General features: G+C 44.0%; 1 protein-coding gene across 1 annotated transcript in view; it reads right to left on the reverse strand.

Annotated features, from left to right (window-relative positions):
- Positions 1-23,192, reverse strand: part of Wdfy4 (WDFY family member 4) — a 249,625-nt gene that overhangs the window by 180,974 nt on the left and 45,459 nt on the right. Inside the window, exons 11-13 of the mRNA XM_052733905.1 lie at positions 22,177-22,367; positions 14,931-15,508; positions 1,791-1,884 (exon numbers count right to left, since the gene is read on the reverse strand). Of these exons, the coding sequence (XP_052589865.1) occupies positions 1,791-1,884; positions 14,931-15,508; positions 22,177-22,367 (863 nt within the window). The remainder of the gene's footprint in view (positions 1-1,790; positions 1,885-14,930; positions 15,509-22,176; positions 22,368-23,192) is intronic.

The raw sequence follows: 23,192 nt of genomic DNA on the forward strand, positions 1-23,192 counted from the left end.
CCATCAAGCTGATTGCCAAGACACCTAGACACATAGACATTCCCATTGTATTGTATAAAACAGCTGAAGAAACCAGCCTCCTGGTAAGGTGAATGCCCCTGGAAAGATGCACTGTGCCAATGCACATCCCTGCACTTCATGGGAACTGCAAAGATCAGAGCATCATTGAGCATGTCCAATGGTTGGGTCTTTCAGATCTTCTCCCTCACCAACTATAAGGCCTTGGGAAGTCATACAACTCTCCTGAGCCTCAAGCACTTGCAGAATGGGGCAAGGAATGGCTGGTTGTGGACTTTGAAGAACCTCTGGGGAAGATGGCTAACACTGTATTCCTGGCATAGAGGGACTGTCCAGTGTGTGTGAGTTTCCAGTATGCTTAAGACAGGCACATGTTAGGCATTAAGGTAAGAAGGAAAGATCTTGGACCTCAGGGAACTCATTGGCTACAATGCATTTGATTTAAGAGTAGAATGCCTAAGGAAGCTGGTCTTTAAACTGGCCCCCAGCAAGTCCCCCTTTCCTGTGCACACATGACAGCACTCACATTGATAAAGGAGTATTTATTTCCCTCTGCACTGAGGCTAAGCTGAGCCTGTGACTGTTTCACTTGAATTGATGAAGCACTGTGGAGACAATGTTGACTTGTCTCAGACCCAAATTTCCAGGTCTAGAAGCCTCTGCTTTGTGCCTCTGGGGGCCCTAAGCTGCTGTGTGCCCTCCTCAGAATCCACATAGAGACACAGATAGAGGCCAGATGCAGATGACCCTATAGAGGAGACCCAGACCATACTAACAGCTTGAGACAAGAACACAGGTAGACGACCAAGTTGAGCTAGCTCTTCAGTGGCCCCTGGTCACATGTGCTGGACCCTGAAGTGTTGGATCCATTAATGGAGGAGCCTTTGGGGGTGGGTTCCATCCCAGCCAGTACCATATGGAGTGTATCCCCATCCCTGTTGACACACAGGGTCATGAGAAATACTGCCATGTGCTAGTTAAAAACATGGACACACCCTATTAGGCCACTTCATAGTACTTACAACCTAAGATAACTACCCATCACTGGGCAGGGGAAGCTTAGGGAGCTACTGCTACATGCAACATGTCATTGTGGAGTATCATCCCATGACCCAGGACTATTATGGCATAGTTATTACTAACTCCATAGCGCATTTATCCAGGACATTCCATGCCACTCTGCTGGATCTCCTACTCACCAGCTTTATGCTCACTGTGTCATTGTTCTCCAGGAGAACAGAATGCAGAATAAGAAGTGGAGTCACCAGAGGACATATGAACATGGACCACATTAGGGCTATTTTCACTCCTACACCAGACACTACTGTTTCTTAGTGAGACCAGTCCCATCTCTACCAGCAAGATCCCCACTCTCCACTCCTGTTGTCCCAAGTTTCGAAGACCTTCAAAATTTGTACCATGTCGCAGCTGTGTTCAGATGACATGAACACCAATTACCTGTCATTTCTTCCTGAAACGGACACCACCACGGATGAAACAAAGCTGAAGCATTACCTTCAACTACGTTTTTTCACCTATTGTTTTTAGACGGTCACCTAATCCACAGGAGTGACTACTTTGAATGACGCTCGAAGGGTGGTCACAGTTCTATCAAGGGTCCCAGACACACTGACACCACCCTTCAAGAGGTTCTGCCCAGGGTTGGCTTTGCTAACCATGGCACACTAGAACAAAGAAAGTCTCACCCCAGAAGGTACTCTATCGATAAGCCAGGTAACAGAGACAAAGCACATGTGTTCATCAAGAGATACCTGTGGGTGATCGTCAAGGTACAGGCGAGGCAGCAGTCTCACCATGATGCATATGATCCCAGGATGCATGATCAGGACGTCACCCTCATCCATCCTGCAAAGAGAGGGGAAACAGGACATGTGACCCGACCTCCACTCATCTCTTTTTGTGCAGTTTTCTGTATCTTTTTTTTCTAAAACAGACCATGACCCACATTCTCTGTGCACCACCTAATGATTGAATGACCTTGAACTGATGCATCTGAGCCTAATATAGCCCAGCTGTAAAATAAGTCAACAATATCACATTTCCTTCTGGGGACATAGACACACATCTGTCTCAACTCCTTGGTGCTGGGATTATAAGCATGTGCCATGACTTTATCTCATTTTCTTTCTCATGCTTGCAAAGCAAGAGCTTTAATGACTGAGCTGTTTCCCCAGCTCCCCAGGGAAAAAAATAAGTATTTCAAATGGAAATGGAAAGGGCAAACATGGAAACATTCGTGGGATACTACTAAAGCATTGCTTTGAGGACATTCATGAGATGAGATGCTTACATTACACAAGAAATAAGGGCTTGGATCAAGCAGCTTAAGTGTCCTCCTTTAGATGCTGTATTTTAAAAGACAAAAATGTAAACTCAAAACAAGTGAAGAAATATAATAATAAAACTAGCAAAAACCACCCAGAGAGCACAGGTGGAGGATTAGAGGCAAGCCGTGCCTTCCCACTTCTCTGAGACCCACTCAGTGGGTGGCCATCTTGAGTACGTCCAGCTCAGTCTTGCCACTCGGCAAACACAAGTCTGTGCATTTTCATTTCCTCTGGGAAGCTCACAGTGCTTCCAGCTAGCATTTACCCAGTGGTCCCGTGTGTCCCCAGAGGAGTGACAAGAAGCAAGTCCATTGAAAATGTGTATGGTGGAGGAAAAGAACATATTTCCCAAGATGAGTAGGTGTACAAGGGAAGGCAGGTAAGGATTTGTCATGTCCAACACAGCCAACCAGCAAACACCTAACAGCAAGGACAAAGGAACCAGTTCACCCAAACAACCAGAACGGCCAACCATCCCCAAGAGCTGGAAACGCTGAAGAAATGAATGCATTTCTAAATGCGCATGAACTATGAAGTTAAATCAATAATGTGTTAATAACTCAAACAGATCCATAAGCAATGAAATTGAAGAAGTGACAAAGGGCTTCCTACAAGGAGAAGCCCAGGGCTGGTGCGGGGATTCGGTTGGGGAAACTGCCACCACCAGGCACTGAGACCTGAGGTTCACCCCCAGAACCTACATGGCAGAAGGAGAGTGCCAACTCCCACAAGTTGTCCTCCGATCTCTGAGTTGTACATACGCTCACATGCGTGTACATGCACTCAGACGCACACCAAATGAGTTAATTAATTAATAGAGAAATAGATGTAATGTTCTAAATCTTTTAAAATAAGTAAGAGGAAAAGCTCAGACTAATTCGCAGCTTAATTCTGTCAAACTTTTAGGAAAGAGCTGACACTAATGTTCCTCGAGCTGTCCCATGGAAACAGCCGAGGGAGGGACACTAACAAACTCATTCTATGAAGTCAGTGTGACCCTGATACCAAAGCTGGGTAAGCTCACAACACCACCAACGAGACTGCAGACCAATGTCCCAGATGTGGACGGATACAAAACGCCCCCAGAGCACTTGCAAACCAAATTCAGGAGCACATTAAGACGATCCTATGTCGCGACCAAATTGGTTAACCATCTGCACAATGAAGAAGTCACCTCCCCAAAACAAAGGTGGACACAAGCTGGTGGACTTTCCAGCTGTCCTCAGAGCCTGTGTCCCAATGGAAGAAAAAGGGGGTGGGGAGAAAGAGGGGAAAGATGGAAAGAAAGAGAGAATAATGAGGAATGAAGGATAAAAAGAAAAGAAGGACAGAAGGAAGAGAGGGAGGGAGGGAGGAAGGAAAGAAGGGAGGGAGGGAGGAAGGGAGGGAGAAAGGGAAAGGAAAAACCTCAAAACACCAGAAATCGGAAACCAATTTGTCACTCGAAGGTAGGAACCATAGACGAGGAATCAGCCAAGGTTAGCCTATGTGGCTTATCTGAAGCGAGTCCAGGAGTCCCCTCTCCCCTCAGCAGGATTGACACTGAGGAGGGTCAGGGGGAGGAGGAGGCCACATCAACCAGCCTAAGAGAAACAGTGCCTGGTGCCATCATAGCTTCTACTCCATTACGCTTTTCCTTTTGCAAATTTGTATTTCTAGTTCTTTATACACTTATCTATACATTTGCTTGCTTGTTTCCTCTGAACTTCTCAGAACAGGCTTGTATGACTGTTCTTCGTCTCCATGCACCTACTCTGCCGTACCCTCTTTATTCATTCCTCACACCTCTAACCCATATACTATATCTTTCATTCATATTTTACTCTCTCCTCCCCCTCCTTTCCCATTCTCACTTCATTACTTAATCATTGATACCACTAGCTCTAAAACCTGCACACCCATTTTTCCCAGGCTGTGCCCAAGCACAACTATCTCTGTGCCTCCTCTGAGACACGCCTGAAATGCACTCGTGTCTTTGGCTACAGGTTAGCATCGTGACTGTTGTGAAATCTTTGTATCTGACATTCATTTGGCTTCCCCACCACCTGTCCTCAACAGGAGTGAGGAACATAATGCCAAGTGAAGACTCTTCACCAGGAAGATCCCTATAACATAAAACAAGTAGACAAATGGAAAATGGAAACTCTCATCCTCTCAGACACGTAAAACTTAACAAGGAAACAAACAAAAAGCTGAGAAGACAAGCCACTAACAACACCCCCACAACTTCACAGCCTCTCAATATCAGGAACAAAAGATGATGAGTGAGCCAAAGGGCCAGGGAAACATTGCAGAGTCCTGCTTTCTAAAAGTATCAGTGGTCACACAGGAGATCGAATGAACAGATGAGTGAGGTAAAGAAATTAACTCCAGACCCAGACAAGAAAGTTAGCAAAGCATAATAATGAATAATTAACTTCTATCGTATGAAGAAAATGGCAATTGCTATTGAGAAAACTGTAAGATGAGACGAAAGAGCCAAGAGTGCTTTGTTGGAGACAGGTTGAAGGAGGGTACAGATACCCAGGGACAAGTTATTTTAGGCAAATGGTGCTGCCATGGCAAAAGGCCCCACAACAGGAGCATGCCTGGCATATTCAGGAACCAGCAAAGAAGCCTGGTTATCACCTGACACCAAAGCCACATAAAGACAACACAGCAAACAACCTACAGAACAATATCCTACATGAACATACATGCAAACCCCCATCCACAGCATCAGCACACAGGCATATCCTACAACATACACCAAGGACTATTATACACCAGGGCAAACAGGACTTGATCCAAAAATGCAAGAGTGCTCAGCATAGGAAACTCATCGATAAAATATAGCACTCAGGAGTAACATGATCACCTCAACTGCTGCACACAAAGCATTTGACAAACCCCAGCCCTATTTCATGCTGAAAATGTGAGGGACAGAAGAACACTTCTTCAACACGACAAAAGGTACTTATGGAAAGTCTTTGGTTATCATGCCAAATGGTGAGGGCCAAACAGGGAACCGAAGTGACACTAAGCACCAAAATCACTGTTCACAAGGGAAGAACCAAGGTGGATAGCTCACACTTGCTCAGTATAAAACTTACAGCAAAGCTACAGTAATCAAAATAATGTGGTATTAGTGTGAGGACAGACACAGAAAACAGTAAAATAGATTTAAAGATCCAGAAATAAACTTGAGTACCTATGGCCATCTGATTTTTCACAAGGCTACCATCCCCCATCATGGATGGACTCTTCAACAAATTGTGCTGGGATACCTGCATGGCCACATGTGAAAGAAAGGAGTTATGATCTGCTTCACACCATATGCAGCAGGTAACTTAAATGGATCAATGACACAAGATAAGAATTGAAATCATAAAACTTTTAGAAGAAAATATCAAGGTAAATCTCCATGGCCATGGATTCGGCCATGGATCCTAGCATATGTTGACAAAACCATAAGAAAAACAAACATAGGACTTGACAAAAGTTAAAACACTTTGTACATGAAAAGACATCACTAAAACATGAAAGGACAACCTACAGACTGGGAGAAAATAGTTACAAATAATATATTTGATAATGATCTAATGTCTGCAATAAAGAACTCACACAACTCAACAAAAAAGTCTGTGGTTTCTACCCAACTTAAAACAGCCCATGGTCTTAAATAGACATTTCTCCAAAGAATACACAGATATCCAATAAACACCAGAAAAGATATTCACCATAGTTAGCCATTGGGGAAATCAAAACCAAAATTGCTTTGAGTGACCACTGTACACACTAGAATGGCTGTGCTCTCTCAAAGGAACACAAACATTGGCAAGCATACAGAGAATTAGAACCCTCATAGAACAATGACTGGGATATAGCACCGTCTCAGATGCTGTGAGAAAGACAGCTGGCAGGTCCTCAGAGTTAAACAGAGAATCACCATCAGACCCAGCATTTCATCCTAAGTAGATCACCAAAAGATTGAACATATGGACTCAAATATAAATATGTAAATAGTCACAGAAACACTGTTTACAATGGCCAAAAATTGAAAGAAATCAATTGTGCCCTAACACCTCCATGGATCGCCAAACCTTGGAGTGTACACACAATGGCATAGTATTTATTCATCCAATAAGAAGGAATAAGTACTTTGCATCCCATTACGACACAAATGAACTTCAAAAACATTAGCCTGTGTGAAAGAAAGGCCCATACCCAGAACAGGTAAAAATCACAGAGACAGAAAACAGACTGTGGGCTGCCCTAGGGTTAAGGAAAGGAAAAGAGGAAGGTAGGTATATGGGCATAACTTGAAGATGATGAAAATATTTGGGACCTATATAAAGGAAGTCATCACCTGACATTGTGAATACATGAAACACACCTGATAGCTGTGAATTTCACCTTAATAAAAACTACAACATATATAAGGTATTTTTACAGGAGAAGACACTTACAGCCTCACGGTCAGAAGTTCTCAACTTTACTTTGCTTACCAACTACAATAGAAATTTTAAATCTGATTCCTGGAGCTGGAGAGGTGGCCCAGCAGGTAAGAATGCTTGCTGCTCTTGCAGAGGTCCTGAGTTCAGTTCCCAGCACAAATAACAGGTGGATTACAACTGCCTGTAACTCCAGCCAAGAAGATCCCGTGCCTCTGGCATCCATAGGCACCTGCATTCATATGTGCGCACGCACGCGTGCGCGCGCGCGCGCACACACACACACACACACACACACACACACACAGATGTAATTTATCTCCTTAAGGGGACACTGTTTGAGCAGGACTGATTAGGACAAGACTACCTAGGACATGAAAACCAACAGCAAAGGAAGACATGACAAGGGACTGGCCATGGGCTCTGCCCTGAAGAGCATCCGCTGAAACTTTCCCATTGCCTGCTGCATGCCAAAGTGCCACTGAGAACTACGCCCCCTCTGCGAACGCAAACTACAGCACAACTTAAGCTCAGGAGTTAGTGTTCAGGATTGCTACTTTGACAGACGTAAGGAATCAAAATTGGCCTCAAAGGCCTGGCCAGGGCCGAGGAGAACAAAGGCTAGGTATAACATGAACCGTGAAGGAGAGGGCGATCCCTAGTGGGAAAAGACCTCCTTCTGGACTCTAGAACAGTCACAGACAGTGACTCTTCTCACTCCCCATCCCGTCACATCACAATCCTTTCCACAGACTTCCACAGAAAGGCCTTGGGTGAGGAGGGGGAAAGGACCCCAGAGCCACATTCCTCTCCCTCCTCCACCGATAGTTATCTTCTGTAATGTGCAATGATGTGAGTGTGGTGTGTGTGGTGTATGGATGTGGTATGTGATGTGTATAGCATACATGTCCTGTGTATATGTGTTCGTATCTTGTATATAATATGTTTGTTCATAGAAGTGACACTTTACGTACTTTGGAAATCACAGCTCTACTTTGGGATTGTGTAATGTGTAACTTCTATTTTGTTGTTGTTTTAAAGATCTTTTCTAAAGTGTTTTCAATTTATTTACTGCGGGGGGGGGGGGCACATGCCACGGCAAACACGTGGAGGTCAGAGAACAACCTGAGGGAATCTGTTCTCTCCTTCCATCCTGTGAGTCCCAGGAATCAAACTCAAGTCATACGGCTTGGTGGGAAGTGCCTTTACCTACGCAGTCATCTCTCCGGAAACTTCTACTTTGTGCAAAAGATTTCTTCAGTCATAGATGTTACATATTAAGCGAGCTCTTGCCGTGAAGAGGCCACCAGGGCACCTGGCACACACGTGTTCAAAAAGCAGCAGCAGCTGTGGTGATTCTGACACCCTGCTGCCTCCCATAACCCCAGGGTCTCCCACCCAGTCTAGAAGGTGAAGATGCAAACCGTGGTCCCAGGACACACACCACTAAGGCACAGAGCCAGCCCGACTCCAGCTTTCTCAGCCTCTTCCTCTAATCGCTGGAGACTGCTTGGTACTGCAGAAGAGAGAAGAGGGAGGCCTCCTGCCCCAGAAGATGGAGTGTCAGGGGTGGGGCAAAGATGGCTAGCCTGCCTGTGATTCCCAGCCTGCCCGTGGCGCTGCCCTCTACCTCATGGCTCTCTGGGGAACTGGTGGTTCACTTCCTATTCTTAAACACCAGGGAAGGTCAAGGCTAACCATCTGTTTTACTGAAGGAAAAGTTCTATTTTCTAAATGTAACTCTTAACATGACTTGAAACTACTCACTAAACTAGGATGGCATCAGACATGGGTGTCAATTATAAAGAAGCAGGGCTGTGTGCCCCGTAGAATAAAGCCTGAACTTTGAACATCGGCTTTTCAAGCCACAGTGAGAGCCTGATTGGGTAGTTCAGCACCTCTACTGTGGAACGTCAGGAAAAGGCAGGAAGAAAACATATACAGAGCATGCATGTGCGTGCACACACATGCACACACATGCATGCATGGCATGCAGCTTTAAGTCAACTGGGTTCACACTCTGACCCTCGCACATGGCCTTGGGCTGTTCTTCATTCTCAGGCTTGGTTTCTTCATTGGTAAAATTCTAGCATGTGGGAGGAAATTAAGTAAAAATGAACATTCAAGCTCAGTATTAGGGACAGTCATCACTGAACTACCACTTCCCTCACTTACTCCATGTTTTCTGATGCTAACAAACACGGCTTGTCCTCCAAGAGCTGTAGAATAAACTGAACAAGCTTCCTGACATGGATACCAAGTTACCCTGCATGGCGTCCAGTCACCTGGGCAGAGGTCGCTCAGCGAACTCCCCTGGAACACAGAAATCTGGATCTCCTGAGAGTAATATACTCCCCAAGACAAAGACAAGAGAGCAGAGCACTGGAGTCTGGCAAGGTCGGGCTGATACAGGATGGCCACCAATTCCAGCAGCATTCACTTCAGAAAGTCAAGGGAGCCAGGAAGAGATGGCTTTCATGGAGATCTTAGAAGATACAATTAAAAGTCACAACCCACACAGGAAACCTTCAATGACAGCTGCAGACATAGAATCAGACTCTCAAAAGATACACAGAAGACAAAATCATTGTGATTCATGTGGTTGAAGAAATAATAGAGACAGAAATGTGAGCCAAGGGAAGGGTCATAAGATCATAGAGTTGATTTGCAAAAGACCAAGCAGTGTGTGTGTGTGTGTGTGTGTGTGTGTGTGTGTGTGTGTGTGTGTCTGTGTGTGTGTGTCTGTGTTTATCTGTGTGTCTGTGTGTGTGAATTGCATCCCTTATATTTTGAAACAAAGCCTAAAAGGCTAGTAATGTACTTCAGATTAGACACAGTTAATAGGAGACTCAGTGAGTTGGGAGAGAGACAAAAAGAAATTGCAGAAAGACTACCTAGAGATGAGGAGATGGAAAAAGAGAGTGGCTGAGACACAGAGGATAGGAGGGTATAGTGAGGCACGTATCTGTCTGTCTTATTTACAAACATCTATCTACATATATGTGTGTGAGTGTATGTGTGCTAATAATATGTGTGTGGGGTGTGTGCGTGTGTGTGTGTGTGTGTGTGTGTGTGTGTGTGTTTTGAGACAGCGTTTCTCTGTGTAACCCTGGCTGTCCTGGAACTCACTCTGTAGACCAGGCTGGCCTCAAACTCAGAGGTCCATCTGCCTTTGCCTCCCGAGTACTGGGATTAAAGGCGTGCGCCACCACCACCAGACTGCAGTGCATATTTTTAAACGGTTAGAAAAGGGTAATAAAATTACATGCAGGATTAATGATGAACCTCAATTTTCAGATATAGTAACTTCAATGGACGTCAAGTAGAATGAAGTTTTAGAATAATCCACATCCACATCCATGAAGTGAAACTACAGAACAGGAAAGATACAACTCTTTAAAGAATCCAAAGTAAGTTGAAAATTTTTTTCTGTTTGCTGGTCAAGATTTTTTCCAAAGAAAAGCAAATGGTTAATAGCCATAATTGAAATAAATAGCTAAGGGGACCTTTTCTGTGTTCCAAGAAAAAAAAACTGCTAGTCCAAAAGTGTATACCAATCAAAACCACCTTCCAACAATTAGGGAGAAAATTAGTATTTTTTTTTCAGACTAATAAAACTTAAGAGAGTTTATCCCAAATAGACCCTAAAGGAAGAAAAACTCCAATGGTGTTCTATGGGGAAACAAAATAATACCACGTTAAAATGTGCAGGTGCTAGGAAGAATGGGAATGGGAAGTATATCATCTAATATAGAGTCTAACTGATATATAGAGTCTAAATGAATATGTAGAGAGTCTAAATAAACTTTGAATAAAACAATAGATAACAGATTTGAGAGGTTACCTGAAATAAAGTGAAAATAAACTACAGACCAACACTAATGTACAAGTCAGTACAGCGGTGCTAAGCTCTCTATGGTTCTTTCTGTATAATCCAAAAGGTGATGAAGATAAGATGTAACTTTAAACACTCTGAGAAGGCCTGTTAAGTTACTTCAGGCAATCACTAAAATACTAAGCATAGAGGGTATACACTGAATACTAATAGATGGAAAACATTAAATTAAAAAACACAGCTATTCAGATACAAAGAAAAATAGGTCAGATACAAAACAGCGAAATATCCAGTTTCCTCTTTGTATTTTGTACTGGATGTTCACCTGACTGAGAATGAAATTAGGTCCACATCAGTCACCCTGTAAAACAATCAATTCAAAATTAAATGTCTTAACTTAAGAACTGAAACATGAAACTGCTAAAGGAAAAGATGCTCTGGGTCCTGGCAAGACTCTCTGAGCAGGACTCTCGTAGCACAGGAAAGAGTTTCAAAAACTGGCAAATGAGATTATTAATTAAAGGACTTCTCTATGGCAAAGGGGACTGTCATTGAAGTGAAAAGATGGCAGTCTACAGAACAGGAGGAAAGTCTTTACCAGATGGTTTCGGACAGAGGTTGGTAACCAGAAGACATGAAGAAATGTAAAAATTCAACAATAAAGAAACAAAACTTCCAGTCAAAAAAGTGAGCTGATGAATAGACAGTTCTCAAAAGGAGAAACACAAAGTACCAGTAAGTAAATTTTTCAAGTGTTCAACATCCTTAACTTTTAAAGAAATGTAAATTAAAACTTTTATAAGATTCCATCTCACCGGGCGGTGGTGGCACACGCCTTTAATCCCAGCACTCAGGAGGCAGAGGCAGGCAGATCTTTGTGAGTTCAAGGCCAGCCTGGTCTACAGAATGAGATCCAGGAAAGCCACAAAGCTACACAGAGAAACCCTGTCTCCAAAAAAAAAAAAAAAAAAAAAAAAAAAAAAAAAAAAAAACGCCTGGTAACAAATGCTAGCAACTATTGGAAGGGAAATGGACTTTTAATCATTGCTTGTAGGAATGCAAGCTTGTACAACCACTATGGAAATCGATTCAGAGTCTTCTCAAAACACAACCAATAGAACTATCCTAAAACTAAGCTATAACACTCCTACGCATATTCCCAAAGGACTTTGTCCTACCACAGAGATACTACCACATCCATGTTTACTGCTGCTTTATTCACCACAGCAAGGAAATTACAGCCGTCTAGATTTCCATCAACAGATGAATGGAAAATGACATGATACATGTGCACAATAGAATTTTATTCAGCCGTAAAGAAAAATGAAAGTTTCAGGAAAATGAGTGGATGGAAAATATTTTGTTAAGTATGGTAAGCAAGGCTCAAAAGATAAATGCTTCTGAGATTTGTGTGTGTGTGTGTGTGTGTGTGTGTGTGTGTGTGTGTGTGTGTGTGTGTGTATAGAGACCAGGAAACTAGGAAAGTCTGTGAGATGGGCAGGAGAGTTTCAGGGAGGGGGTGGGAAAAGTTGTGGAACACATAAGATGTGAAGGTTGGGGATGAGAAGGTATAGAGAAAGTATAGAGATGGGAAGAGAGCTGGGGAGAGAGATGGACCAGGGAGCTGGGGAGAGAGATGGGCCAGGGAGCTGGGGAGAGAGATGGGGGAGGAGAATCAGCCAAAAGTAAGTTATATATGAAATTGCCATAAAGAAACATGTTACTTTGTATGAAGTAAAAAATAAATTAAAACATTAGTAGATACATATTCTCTATTATAGTGGTTTTTAATGTATCTTTCTTGACAAGTGACACCCCAAACTGACTTAGCCATTTAATGGTATGGGAAAACAATTACAAATTTGATCCAATGGTCAAAAACTGAACATTGTTCTAACAATTAGAAGATGTGCGCCGGGCGGTGGTGGCGCACGCCTTTAATCCCAGCACTCGGGAGGCAGAGCCAGGCGGATCTCTGTGAGTTCGAGGCCAGCCTGGGCTACCAAGTGAGTTCCAGGAAAGGCGCAAAGCTACACAGAGAAACCCTGTCTCGAAAAACCAAAAAAAAAAAAAAAAGAAGATGTGCATTCTTTCCAGGTCCATGTGGAGTATTTATGGAAATTTACCACCTTTATGGCCTTGGAGGTAGCAGTGAACAGCAAAGGATGAGCAGGGCTGGTCTGTAACACTGCAAATTCAAAGACACCCAGCACAGATTCCATGGAAGGCGGAAAACACAGAGCTGTGTAGCAATGTAACATCAACTTATTGAATACAAAGGATACAGAGAAATGCATGGATTTTAAAGAAGACTGCGATTAATCATAATGATCCAGGAAAAGAAAAAGATTTCAGAATGAGTCCCAAAGGAGAAAATGATGACAAATCAGAAGAAAATAAAACATTCAGGTAAGAGAAACAGAAAATGTCAAAAGCAGTTCAAATGACAAATTAAAAACAAACCTCTGGCCACAATGCTGCAGGAGAGAGCCCCAGGGAAGTCACAATGCAGGACACTCAGAGTGAGTTGGGGACAACCCAGCAGGACACAAGTGCTAAGAAGACAACAGGGTCCGCTGGCACACACCAGAATTCCCGACTGCTCACAAGGCTGAGGCAAGGTTATCTCTTGAGCCCAAAAGTTTGAGGCTAGCCTGGGCAACATAGTAAGATGCATGCCCTCTCCCCTCTTAAAAGAAAAAAAAAAGAGCAGCCTTTTCCAATAAATTGGAATTTGGGTAAATGAAATGGGGGTGATCTTGAGCAATAACTTACCTTGGTAAGTTCAAAATAAATGGAAATTTGGTCTACAATAAGCATTGTTCTCACAAGAAAACACCAGGCTCACAGAGGCTTAGCGGAAAACCCTAGCATAAAGCCCAGGTCTAGAAGTGCTTTTTACAACACCTCTGCCAGAGAAAAGATGACAGTCCAACTCCTGCCTGGGTAGCATACACTGAACAGTAAAAACAGCCAAGGAAAACCAAATGCTCTCGTGAACGCACGCAAAATCCCTTCTAAAGTCAGCAGATCAGGTGTGACAATCAACGTACTGGGAACAACTTGGTTGGCACAGGGATGCAATATTAGACACGACTGGGTACGTTCAGGATGGTATGGCCGCAGACAAGATGCAGGATTAGAAACAGAAAACCCATAAGTAGACCAAATTATCCACGAAACAAAAATGTCTTATGATTGTCTCAGTATATGGAGACTTAACACCCACCCCTCCTGCCTCTGGAAAATGGGGACCTCCTCCGGACAAACTGTAGTGTCTCCTAGGAGATGTCACCACTGTATTAATGTGATTTTTGTCTTTTGCTTGTGTCGAATGAAAGAGGACATCAAAGGACATCGACTACCGATGTTATGATCTTAGCCATACACAGAAAGACAAAGTGTGTTTTCTCTAATCCATGGGTCCTAGAATCCTTAAAGACATGTAAAACACAGAAGGGACACTGGAGGAATGAAGGCGGCCATGGAGAAAGGGACAGTGGACAGCGTCCCTAGGGTGGTGAAGGAGACTGGGATGAAGGATGACCTACGTGATATGTTTGAAAGAACCGCTCTTTGTAGAACCTAATTCTGTGTGCAGTGAATTTACATCACTAAAAATACTTTTGAATAATAAAAATAAGTAAACTACGATGTATTTTACACACTGCAAAAGAATTTTTAAAGTAATATTCAGAATGGGTGGGGATGGGTCCTCACATTCCTTGCTTTAGAGGAACTACGTTCTACAGTTAAATGTTTTTGCACAAGTCTGAGCCCGTGGAGAGAATGTTTTGCTAGGAAAAAAATGGAAGTAACACACAAGACAAGGAAGAGCCCTGTGGTTGGACCCTGTGGTTTGTGCGCCAACAATCTGAAAAGCTCACCCAAGCCCCTGGCAGCACTCTGGGAGGGAAACAAGGCCACAGAGGCCCAGGTCACCTCAACACTCAGGAAGACCCCACATAAGCACCCACAACTCCCAGGAGCACAGAGGATCCCAGAGGAGGAAGTCTGTCTCCATGGAGGCCTGCTCTTGCCTTCTAGGCATCCAGAAGCCTTGCAGGCTCTTGTCCAAATCAGCAGATCCCTCCAGCCCTATGCTGACTCAAGTCAAATTTGCTATGAGGAGCTTGGAATCCTCTAAGGAACTTACAAGTCTGACAACTCCCTAGCACACCCAGTCTGTAGTGTGGCCTGCTTACCCATTGTACCCACAGGGACAGCTGTATAAGAAAGGAATTGGCCCCAGACACACTGGTGACCCACAGCAGAAGCAGTCAGTCCAGTGCTAACCTCTCCTCCAGGTCCGGCCACTGCTTGAGTTGGCCTTGGCGGCCACTGGCATCTCCCTTTTGAGCATCCACAGAAGGCTCCTGCCCAGCACTGGCCGGCTCCATCAGGTCCGTGCGGAGGTGGAGGGTGCCACTGGCCATGCTGTCTAGGAAGCTGAGGATCTGCAGGCAGTTCTGCACCCTGGGTGGGAACGGGCAGCTGGAGGAAAAGGCACAGCTCAGCAAATCCACGAAGGGCCTGGCCTTCATGTCCGATGAGGAGAGCCGGTGGGCACCTTCCTCCTCTGGGGCACCAAAACAGCCCAGCAGACAGAGGTCCTCGGCCAGTTTCTCAAAGAGCCCATTGCTCCTGAAGAAGTGCCCGTTGACGGGGTCCAAGTGCAGGGCAGCGGACACCACACAAAGGGTATGCAACACCAGCTCTAAGGTCTGCCTGGGGGACACAGCACCCCATGTTGGCACTGCAGGCACTTGGAGGGACCCTTCCAGATCGGAAAGCAGGGACAGCAGTCCATTGAAGCCACTGGAGACTCGGAATGCAGCATGGCCCTTGGGGGTCTCCAGGATCCGGAGTAGAGACTGAAAGAAGCAAATAAAAATGAGTGAAATCCAGTGGGCAGGTCAAGGCCACATCCAGGCTCAGCCCTGTGAGTCGTGGACACCAGGAACTAGGTAAGCTAGATGGTCAGTTCTTAAACACTGTGATGTCAGTCCTGTTCTTTTTGGTTGTTATTTGAGGTTGTCCGTGTGTGCCTTTTCTCAAAGGGTAGTCTTTACAGGGAGATCTACCACTAGCATCTTTATGTAAATGTAGTTCCCTAATGGTCGAATATCAGATATTTGCATTAGAGTTCATAGCAGTAGCAAAATTACAGTTATGAAGTAGCAAGGAAATAATTTTATGCTTGGGGGTCACCACAACATGAGGAACTGTAGTAAAGGGCTGCAGCATCAGGGAGGTTGAGAGTTTTGACCCCCAGCCCACAGTCCTCACCCTATCCTAAGAACAAACTGTTACACACACACACACACACACACACACACACACACACACACACACACACACAAAACTGCTGGGAGGTTGTCTCAGCTTGCCAACAAACTGGGGCTCCATTTGATAAGGAACCACACCAGACTTGCTCACCCTGAGAGAATTCAGCTGCATTTAATTCTCTACGTGGGGAATGTGACATCTCTCCGACGTGCAGGAGACACACAGTGACATTGTAAAACTTCAGCTTATTATCCTTTATCTCCCTCTCCATTCGAGCAGCAGGGCTCTGCCACATGAGGAGAGAGAGAGTAAAGGCAATCTACTCAGCAGCAGGCTGTAAAGATGAGGATTTCCAGAAGGGAGTACAAACCTTCCATGGAACAAGATACATGGCTACCAGACAGTCTAGATCCTGTGTGGGAAATGCAGCTCAAGTGGTCAAAGTATACACAAAACCTACCACCCTCCAATTGGCTCAGCCGTCAATAGGTAAATTTACTTCTCTTTAAAATCAAACCTTCACAGAGCACTTACAAAGCTACACAGAGAAACCCTGTCTCGAAAAACAAAACAACAACAACAAAAAAATACATTCACTGCCCATAGTATGTGGTGTATAATAGATATTCCATACATGGACGAGAAGGAGAATGAGAAGAAAGAGGGGGGGGGGAAGAGAGGGAAGGGAGGAGGGAGAGAGGTAATGAGGGAGGGAATGAAGTAGGTATGGACAAGCTTACAGAAATATTTAAAGCCTACAGTCCTGGCATTGACCTCAAAGACAGGAAGCACGGGAGCTCATCTGAGACCGGACGCCATCTCCAGCATGTTTTTGGATAGCAGCTGGCCTTTGTGTAGTAGACTATGGAGAGAGGTTTGAGGTACTTTACTCTTTTAGAAAGTTAATGCTGTACTGAATCAAGAAAAGGAATACAGTTCATAATCAATGCTGGGATACTTGAGATATGGTTCAAAGGTCAAAAATGAAAGAGACTCTCACTTTGGGCTAAGAGCCACCACTTAATGACATGGCTTAGGATGATACCCAAAGCTTGACAGATGGAAGTCAATAGACAGGGAAACCTGGGTACTCGAAAACAAAGACCCAGACCAGTCCTTCAAGACAAACATGTATGTGGTCAGAGCAAGGTTCCTCCAGAAGAGCAGTGCTCAGGAAATATAAAAGCTTATGGTACACACTGGGCAAGGCCCTTGTCTGTATAGACAGGGTCACAGCTACCTGCCATTATTTCTGGAAATCCTGATTGGCATGAGCAACTCACTCCCAACCAAGAAGCATTTCTTCAGCTAAACAGGGAACTCACTCAACTGTGAAGTGGGTAATAGTTTAAGCCTCTTCCTTCGAAATGATAATCCACACAGCATTCTGTGCATGGAAATCAGTCTGTAAAATTCTCCTTATCTGAGACTGGCCTTGTGCCTGGTCATGTGATATGTGCCATGGAAACATAAGTCAGTCACCAAGGCATTAATTAGAAAGCCTTATAAACGCTGACATCTAACAGTCTACATTTCCATGAGAACTTCTAGTGGCTCATGAGCACTAAGAGGTTGGCATCAAGCAAAAGGAATGAAGAAAGCCCTTTAATTTGTCACATGACACAGGCCAAAGTCAATGCAAAGAGGGAGAATGATTAAATAGGAAGACTTAATAGATCGTGGTTAATTGTCTGGGCGCTGGGCCCTGGCCCCAGAGGAAGCAAATTCCAGTAGTCCAACCTCATGCCAGACATGGCCAAGAAGAGTTCCATCTATCCTTCCAAGAGTGGTGAGAACAGATATTTGAAAGCAGAATCAATCCAACAATAATCTTTCCCCGGGATCTGTGTCTCTCAGTGGGTGTCACCTAGATGGCTACTTTCTTTCCTCTGGTTGGGAGGGGGAGGAGAAATGGCTGCCCTTAATTGTTGCTTTGTTCGATTTATTAAATTCCAGGTCATTATCTAAAATGGGGGTAATCTCATTAGAATGTAGACTGCTCTATTATTTCTTGGGATGGGGTTAATTTCATATTTGCAGAGTCATAAAGTAAAGAGTCCAAAATCCAATTACAAAGGCTTAATTTCATAGCAACTAAAGAGAAACATTTCTATCATAAAGGCAAATAAATATTTCGGGACTTCGGGAAATGATTTGTCAGGAGCTGGGGGCCTAGGCGGAGGGACCTCCATTACTGTCATTCAACTTTGCATGATAATGCATCACATAGGGTTCCAAGTCTGCAGAAAGGAATAAATTGAATCAACAGAAGTCAAAGTAATCAGGGTAGGGTTGACACATTTCAAGAAAGGTCAGCCTTAAGCGCATTTTCTCATTCTTAACTCAGTTACCATGTCATCGGCTCTGAGTTAGTATTCCTCTAGCCCAAATCTATAAAATGGATGTCTGCTGCACAGCGCTAACTGTGTTAGGACTAACAGGATTTATTTCACATCCTATTATTTGTTATTCCTCATAATTTTCCATGTGTCATGCTGGAAGACTGGTGAGGTAATGTGATTAAGCTCTGAGTTGAACAGCTAAATGTATATTAGCAAATCAATCTGAATTTGTGTATAACCCAATCACAGTCCCCCTGGCCACAGGGAGGAAATTCATTTGCTTATATTATCCTTTAACTCCGTTATCCTTTGCCAAAATCAGTGGTGTAGTCACACAGCTTTGGTGTTGGTACAGAAGTGCCACTGGATTCTGAAAGCATCTGCCCTAACATGGCCTTCTCCATATGTGGGATGTGACTGCCCTCCAGAGATGGCAGACTCACTGGGAAGAACACTGCCTGCCTCCTTGCCTTGGGTCCCAACACTCCAAGATGAGTCCTGCTCATCCCCTATCTGATCCTCTCTGGAAACCCTATCCCCTGGGCACAGCCAGCCTTCAGCTTCTGAAATGGCAACCCAGCCAGAGAAAGCTCATTTCATATAGATGTTTGTGAAGTTGCAAAGGGTTCTCCTATGATTTAAAAACAATCATAGATCCCACATCAGATTCCAGGGAACATTCACTAGCTACTACTCATTTACTCAGAATCTGGACTAGGCTCCGGGGATCCAGCCCTCTCTACCATACACTGTACTGCAGTGTGTAGCAGTCCTAGTCCATGGAGGGTGACAGCAGCTCCTGAGGCCTCCTAACTACCCAGCAGAGCCTTGGAATGAGGAGAAGGCGGGAGGAGAGCCTGTGGGCTCTGACTTTGTTAAATAAGCTCACAGAGGGCTCATTCCTTATGAACTCTCTTGATGCTGTGATTCTGAAATTATATTGAATCTGTAAAACACCATAATGGCTTTGCATTGCTAATTCTAGAAGTTCCGTCCTATTATCTAGGGGCTAGCACTCCAATAAGATGCCTCTGGGCTGCAGAGTAAACGACATGAACTCACTGTGAGCAAGACAGAGTACTCTTCTCCACGTCAGATGAAAGCTCCTGTCTGTTTCCCAGCACAGAGCGGAGCTCTCTTCTCTCTGGGTCTGTTTGGATTTCACTATGAACATTTCAGAAATAATTTTTCACCCAACAGAAAACCGAAGTCCTGGCTGTGGTCCTCCCTTCCCAGTTCCTATCAGAACACACAAATCCAGCCAATGAAAGCTGGACAACATGGAGCGGTCGCTCCATGCTCTGTTGCTGGGCTTACCGTCTGAGTGACAGCAGTCTTGAAGTCCTCTGGATGCCTCTGCTTCAAACGGGAGGAAACCAGCCCATATCAACCTCAGGTCTTTCTCAGCAATACATTTCAATGAAGCTTTTGCCCGTCTCTGCTGCTAGCTACTGGATCCCAGTGCCTCCCTGCTGCTGGGCAAGTCCTCTACCCCAGAGCTTCCTCCCAGCCCTTATTAATTTTTTTGTCTTAGCTCACGTCATTATGGCATTCATGTGTCTTTTAAAAGACGTTTATTTTTCCTTTTTTTTTTGTTGTTTATTAGTAATCCCTCTCACTCATTATCTGCCCTGTAATTAAATGATGATGAGTTCTTATCATCCATGAAATTCATAATTGTGGTCATGATGTCGTTCTCCCTTGAGCCTCTTGGGATGCCTTAAGCACCCAGTAGTTCAGGGTAGGCCATGTGATAGCAGGAATGACCTCCTCAATGCCTGGCGTGGACTCTGCAGAGAACTAGACACAAAGACCAAAACACCACACTCCCCTCCTTAAAAAGGATAGCAGAGAGAGAACCATAGTAAGCCAGCGAGGTTTCAGTGTCAGGGCAATTTTGTATTTTTCTTAAAGTTCCTCAGTCACCAACTCTGACAAGCTCAGGAAACAAGAATGTCTTTTTTTTTGGGGGGGGGTCTTGTCACACACAGAGGCAACAAGTACTGCTTAAATCTCCAGGGGAATATTTACATTTATGTCCCTTCCCTCAAACACCATAAAACAAAGAGAATTTTTTTAAAAAATTACCAGTTGATCACTCAGCCATTAAAGGCTTATAACTGAAAAGACAAAAAACTAAATAAAATTTAAAAATAAAAAGGTTGATTGTGGTGGTATTGTGTTCCCCAAAATATTGTGCACCCTAATAAATTTTTCTGGGGTCAGAGAACAGAACAGTCACTAGATACAGAGGCTAGAAAATGGTGGCACTCACGCCTTTAATCCTAGCATTCCAGAGACAGAAATCCCTCTGGATCTCTGTGAGTTGAAGGCCACATTGGAAACAGCCAGCCATGGTGACTCACGCCTTTAATCCCAGAAAGCGAGTCTTTAATCCCAGGGAGTGATGGTAGAAGGCAGACAGGTATACAAGGCGTGAGGACCAGGAACTAGAAGCATTTGGCTGGTTAAGCGTTCAGGCTTCTAGCAGCACAGTTCAGCTGAGATTCATTCTGGATGAGGACTCAGAGGCTTCCGGTCTGAGGAAACAGGACCAGCTGAGGAATTGGCAAGTTGAGGTAGCTGTGGCTTGTTCTGTCTCTCTGATCTACCAGCATTGACCCCAATAACTGGCCTCAGGTTTGATTTTATTAATAAGAACTTTTAAGATTCCTGCTACAGTTGATTTTTATTTTGTTTTGTTTTTGTTTGTTTTGTTTTATTTTGTTTTAGAAACTCGGTGTATTTACACCTCTGCCTTCCTTGACCTCTCTGTATAGATCAGACCAGCCTTGAATTCATAGAGGTTTATCTGCCTCTGCACCCAAGTGCTGGGATTAAAGGAATGCACCACCATACAGCCCCCAAAAAGAATTTTTAAAAGGCATAGGTCACAAAAGAATAAATGAAAAAACAGCAAAAAAAATTACAAAAGGATGGTAAATCAATATAGTGTGTATTTCTTGAACTACTTTAAGACAATTGATAATTATTGGCCATATTACAAAAATAAATGCTTCTCTCTGCTAGACACATGTAATAACCCAGACTTGCATGTCCATTTGCGTCCCTGCCCCTACACCTTTGGCTCTCTTGAGCATCTTTTCCAGCTCACACACTCTCCTCTGTGACCCCCAGGTATCTACCCAGAGCACCCACCACCTTCCATGAGGTGTGACCAGCACTCTTGTATTATGAGCACTGCTCCTTAAACTCCCAGATAACAAGGGTTGTGTCTCATTCTAATGTGTGTCCCAAACACTCTCGCCAGACCTGGTCACTGGTAAATGGAGTCAGCAGAGCATCTGTCAGGCCACCACTGATTCACACCCTACTTTCATGATATAAAGTAGTGCTGGGAAGTTGCTATCTGACCAAGGACTTCATTTCCCGTCACCCCTTGCAGCTAATTGAATCCTGCTCAAAAGTCTGTCCAAAGAAAACTGGAAAGAAGTTAAGAGTATGCTAATTTCAGCTAGAATGAGTATGTCTTATGCCATTCCCTCTAGCCTGTCTTCCCTTATCTTTCAGCTGAGTTAAGTGTCCCAGTGACAGCTGTTCCTGAATTGCAACCCCAAGTATTCATTGATTTTCCATAAAAAACAATTTAAGGCCAGATTTGGGAGTACACACTTGGAATCCCAGCACTTGGGAGGTGGAGGCAAAAGAATCAGGAGCACAAGGTAATCCTTGACTACACAATGAGTCTGATGCCAGCCTGAGCTACATGAGACCTTGTCTCGAGAAATTTTTTGTGTCAGGTAGCTATGTACATTGGACTTATTTATTATAGCAGCTTAAACTGCCTGGCACAACTATCTGCCTCCCCGACACAATGAAGCAATGCACAAAGGTGAATCACTTGGTGCAGAGATGTGAGAAAGCCAATTACAAAGGAGGACTTGACTCACCTTGAGAAGATCCAGCTTCAGCTGCAGCTCGCCCTGAGTGGATGAACACAAGGCACCTACAATGATGCTCATGTACTCCTCTGCATTGATGACCGAGAGCTGCTCCAAGATGCTGAGCGAGGCCCCTCGGTAGCACTCATCGTCCAGGAAGATCTTGATGAAGGGCACCATGCCATGATCTTTCAGGACAACTGGGAACAAGACAAACAGGACAAAGGCGGACCTTGGCATGACAATTCCATCATGGAGAAGGCTTTCAACTTCCCAAGTCCATTACACTCCATTATCTCTTTGTCCCTCTGGTAAATACTTTTATGTTTTATAATCCACACCCATAATGGACTAATGGGAAAGAGAAACTTTGGTGCTGAGAATTAAGAAGAAACACCATATTCTTTACCTGTGAGGATTCTATTTGGGGGGCAGGGTGTAATTATTTGGTCAATACCTTCCCATAGGAGGAAGTTCAAGATAGGAGAGATAAGTAATGCAATCCTTGAGTGGTCTACTCTCCATCTATTTACCTTCATTCCCTAATCTAGGACCTACACCAACTCTTTATCCTTTCTGCCAAGATTCTTTTTCAGTGTTTTTACTTATTCTTTGGAAATGATTTACAGGCAATCTCAAGCTTTTCTTACCCAGGACTGGCATTCGGATTCATTTTCATGGGATAAAGACTCAGCATTGACTTGACCAAAGAACTTAATGAGGATTTGAGCTCTTCAGGTCAGGACATTCAAATCACGGCCACATTCTCTCTAAGTGGAAATCATGCTGGGAGGCCTTTTAAACCCAGATTCCCGAGACCGACCTGATCTACTACCAACCAAATGTCTGAGAGTCCCCCTAGAAATGTGATTCTAACCAGTGCTTCTGGGCCACATCTCTCTCTAGAATAAAATAACAGGCTTTTGTATTCAGTGGAGTCACTCTGTTGAGGGCTCCAGTGCCTCTGGTATCTAAATCAACAAGCCTGTTGACAGGAATCGGTACAGCTGCTTCATGTCATGTAC

The sequence above is a fragment of the Peromyscus californicus genome, unplaced genomic scaffold, assembly GCF_007827085.1.
Source record: "Peromyscus californicus insignis strain IS unplaced genomic scaffold, ASM782708v3 Scaffold_12__1_contigs__length_115047231, whole genome shotgun sequence".
NCBI classification, from domain to species: Eukaryota; Metazoa; Chordata; class Mammalia; order Rodentia; family Cricetidae; genus Peromyscus; species Peromyscus californicus.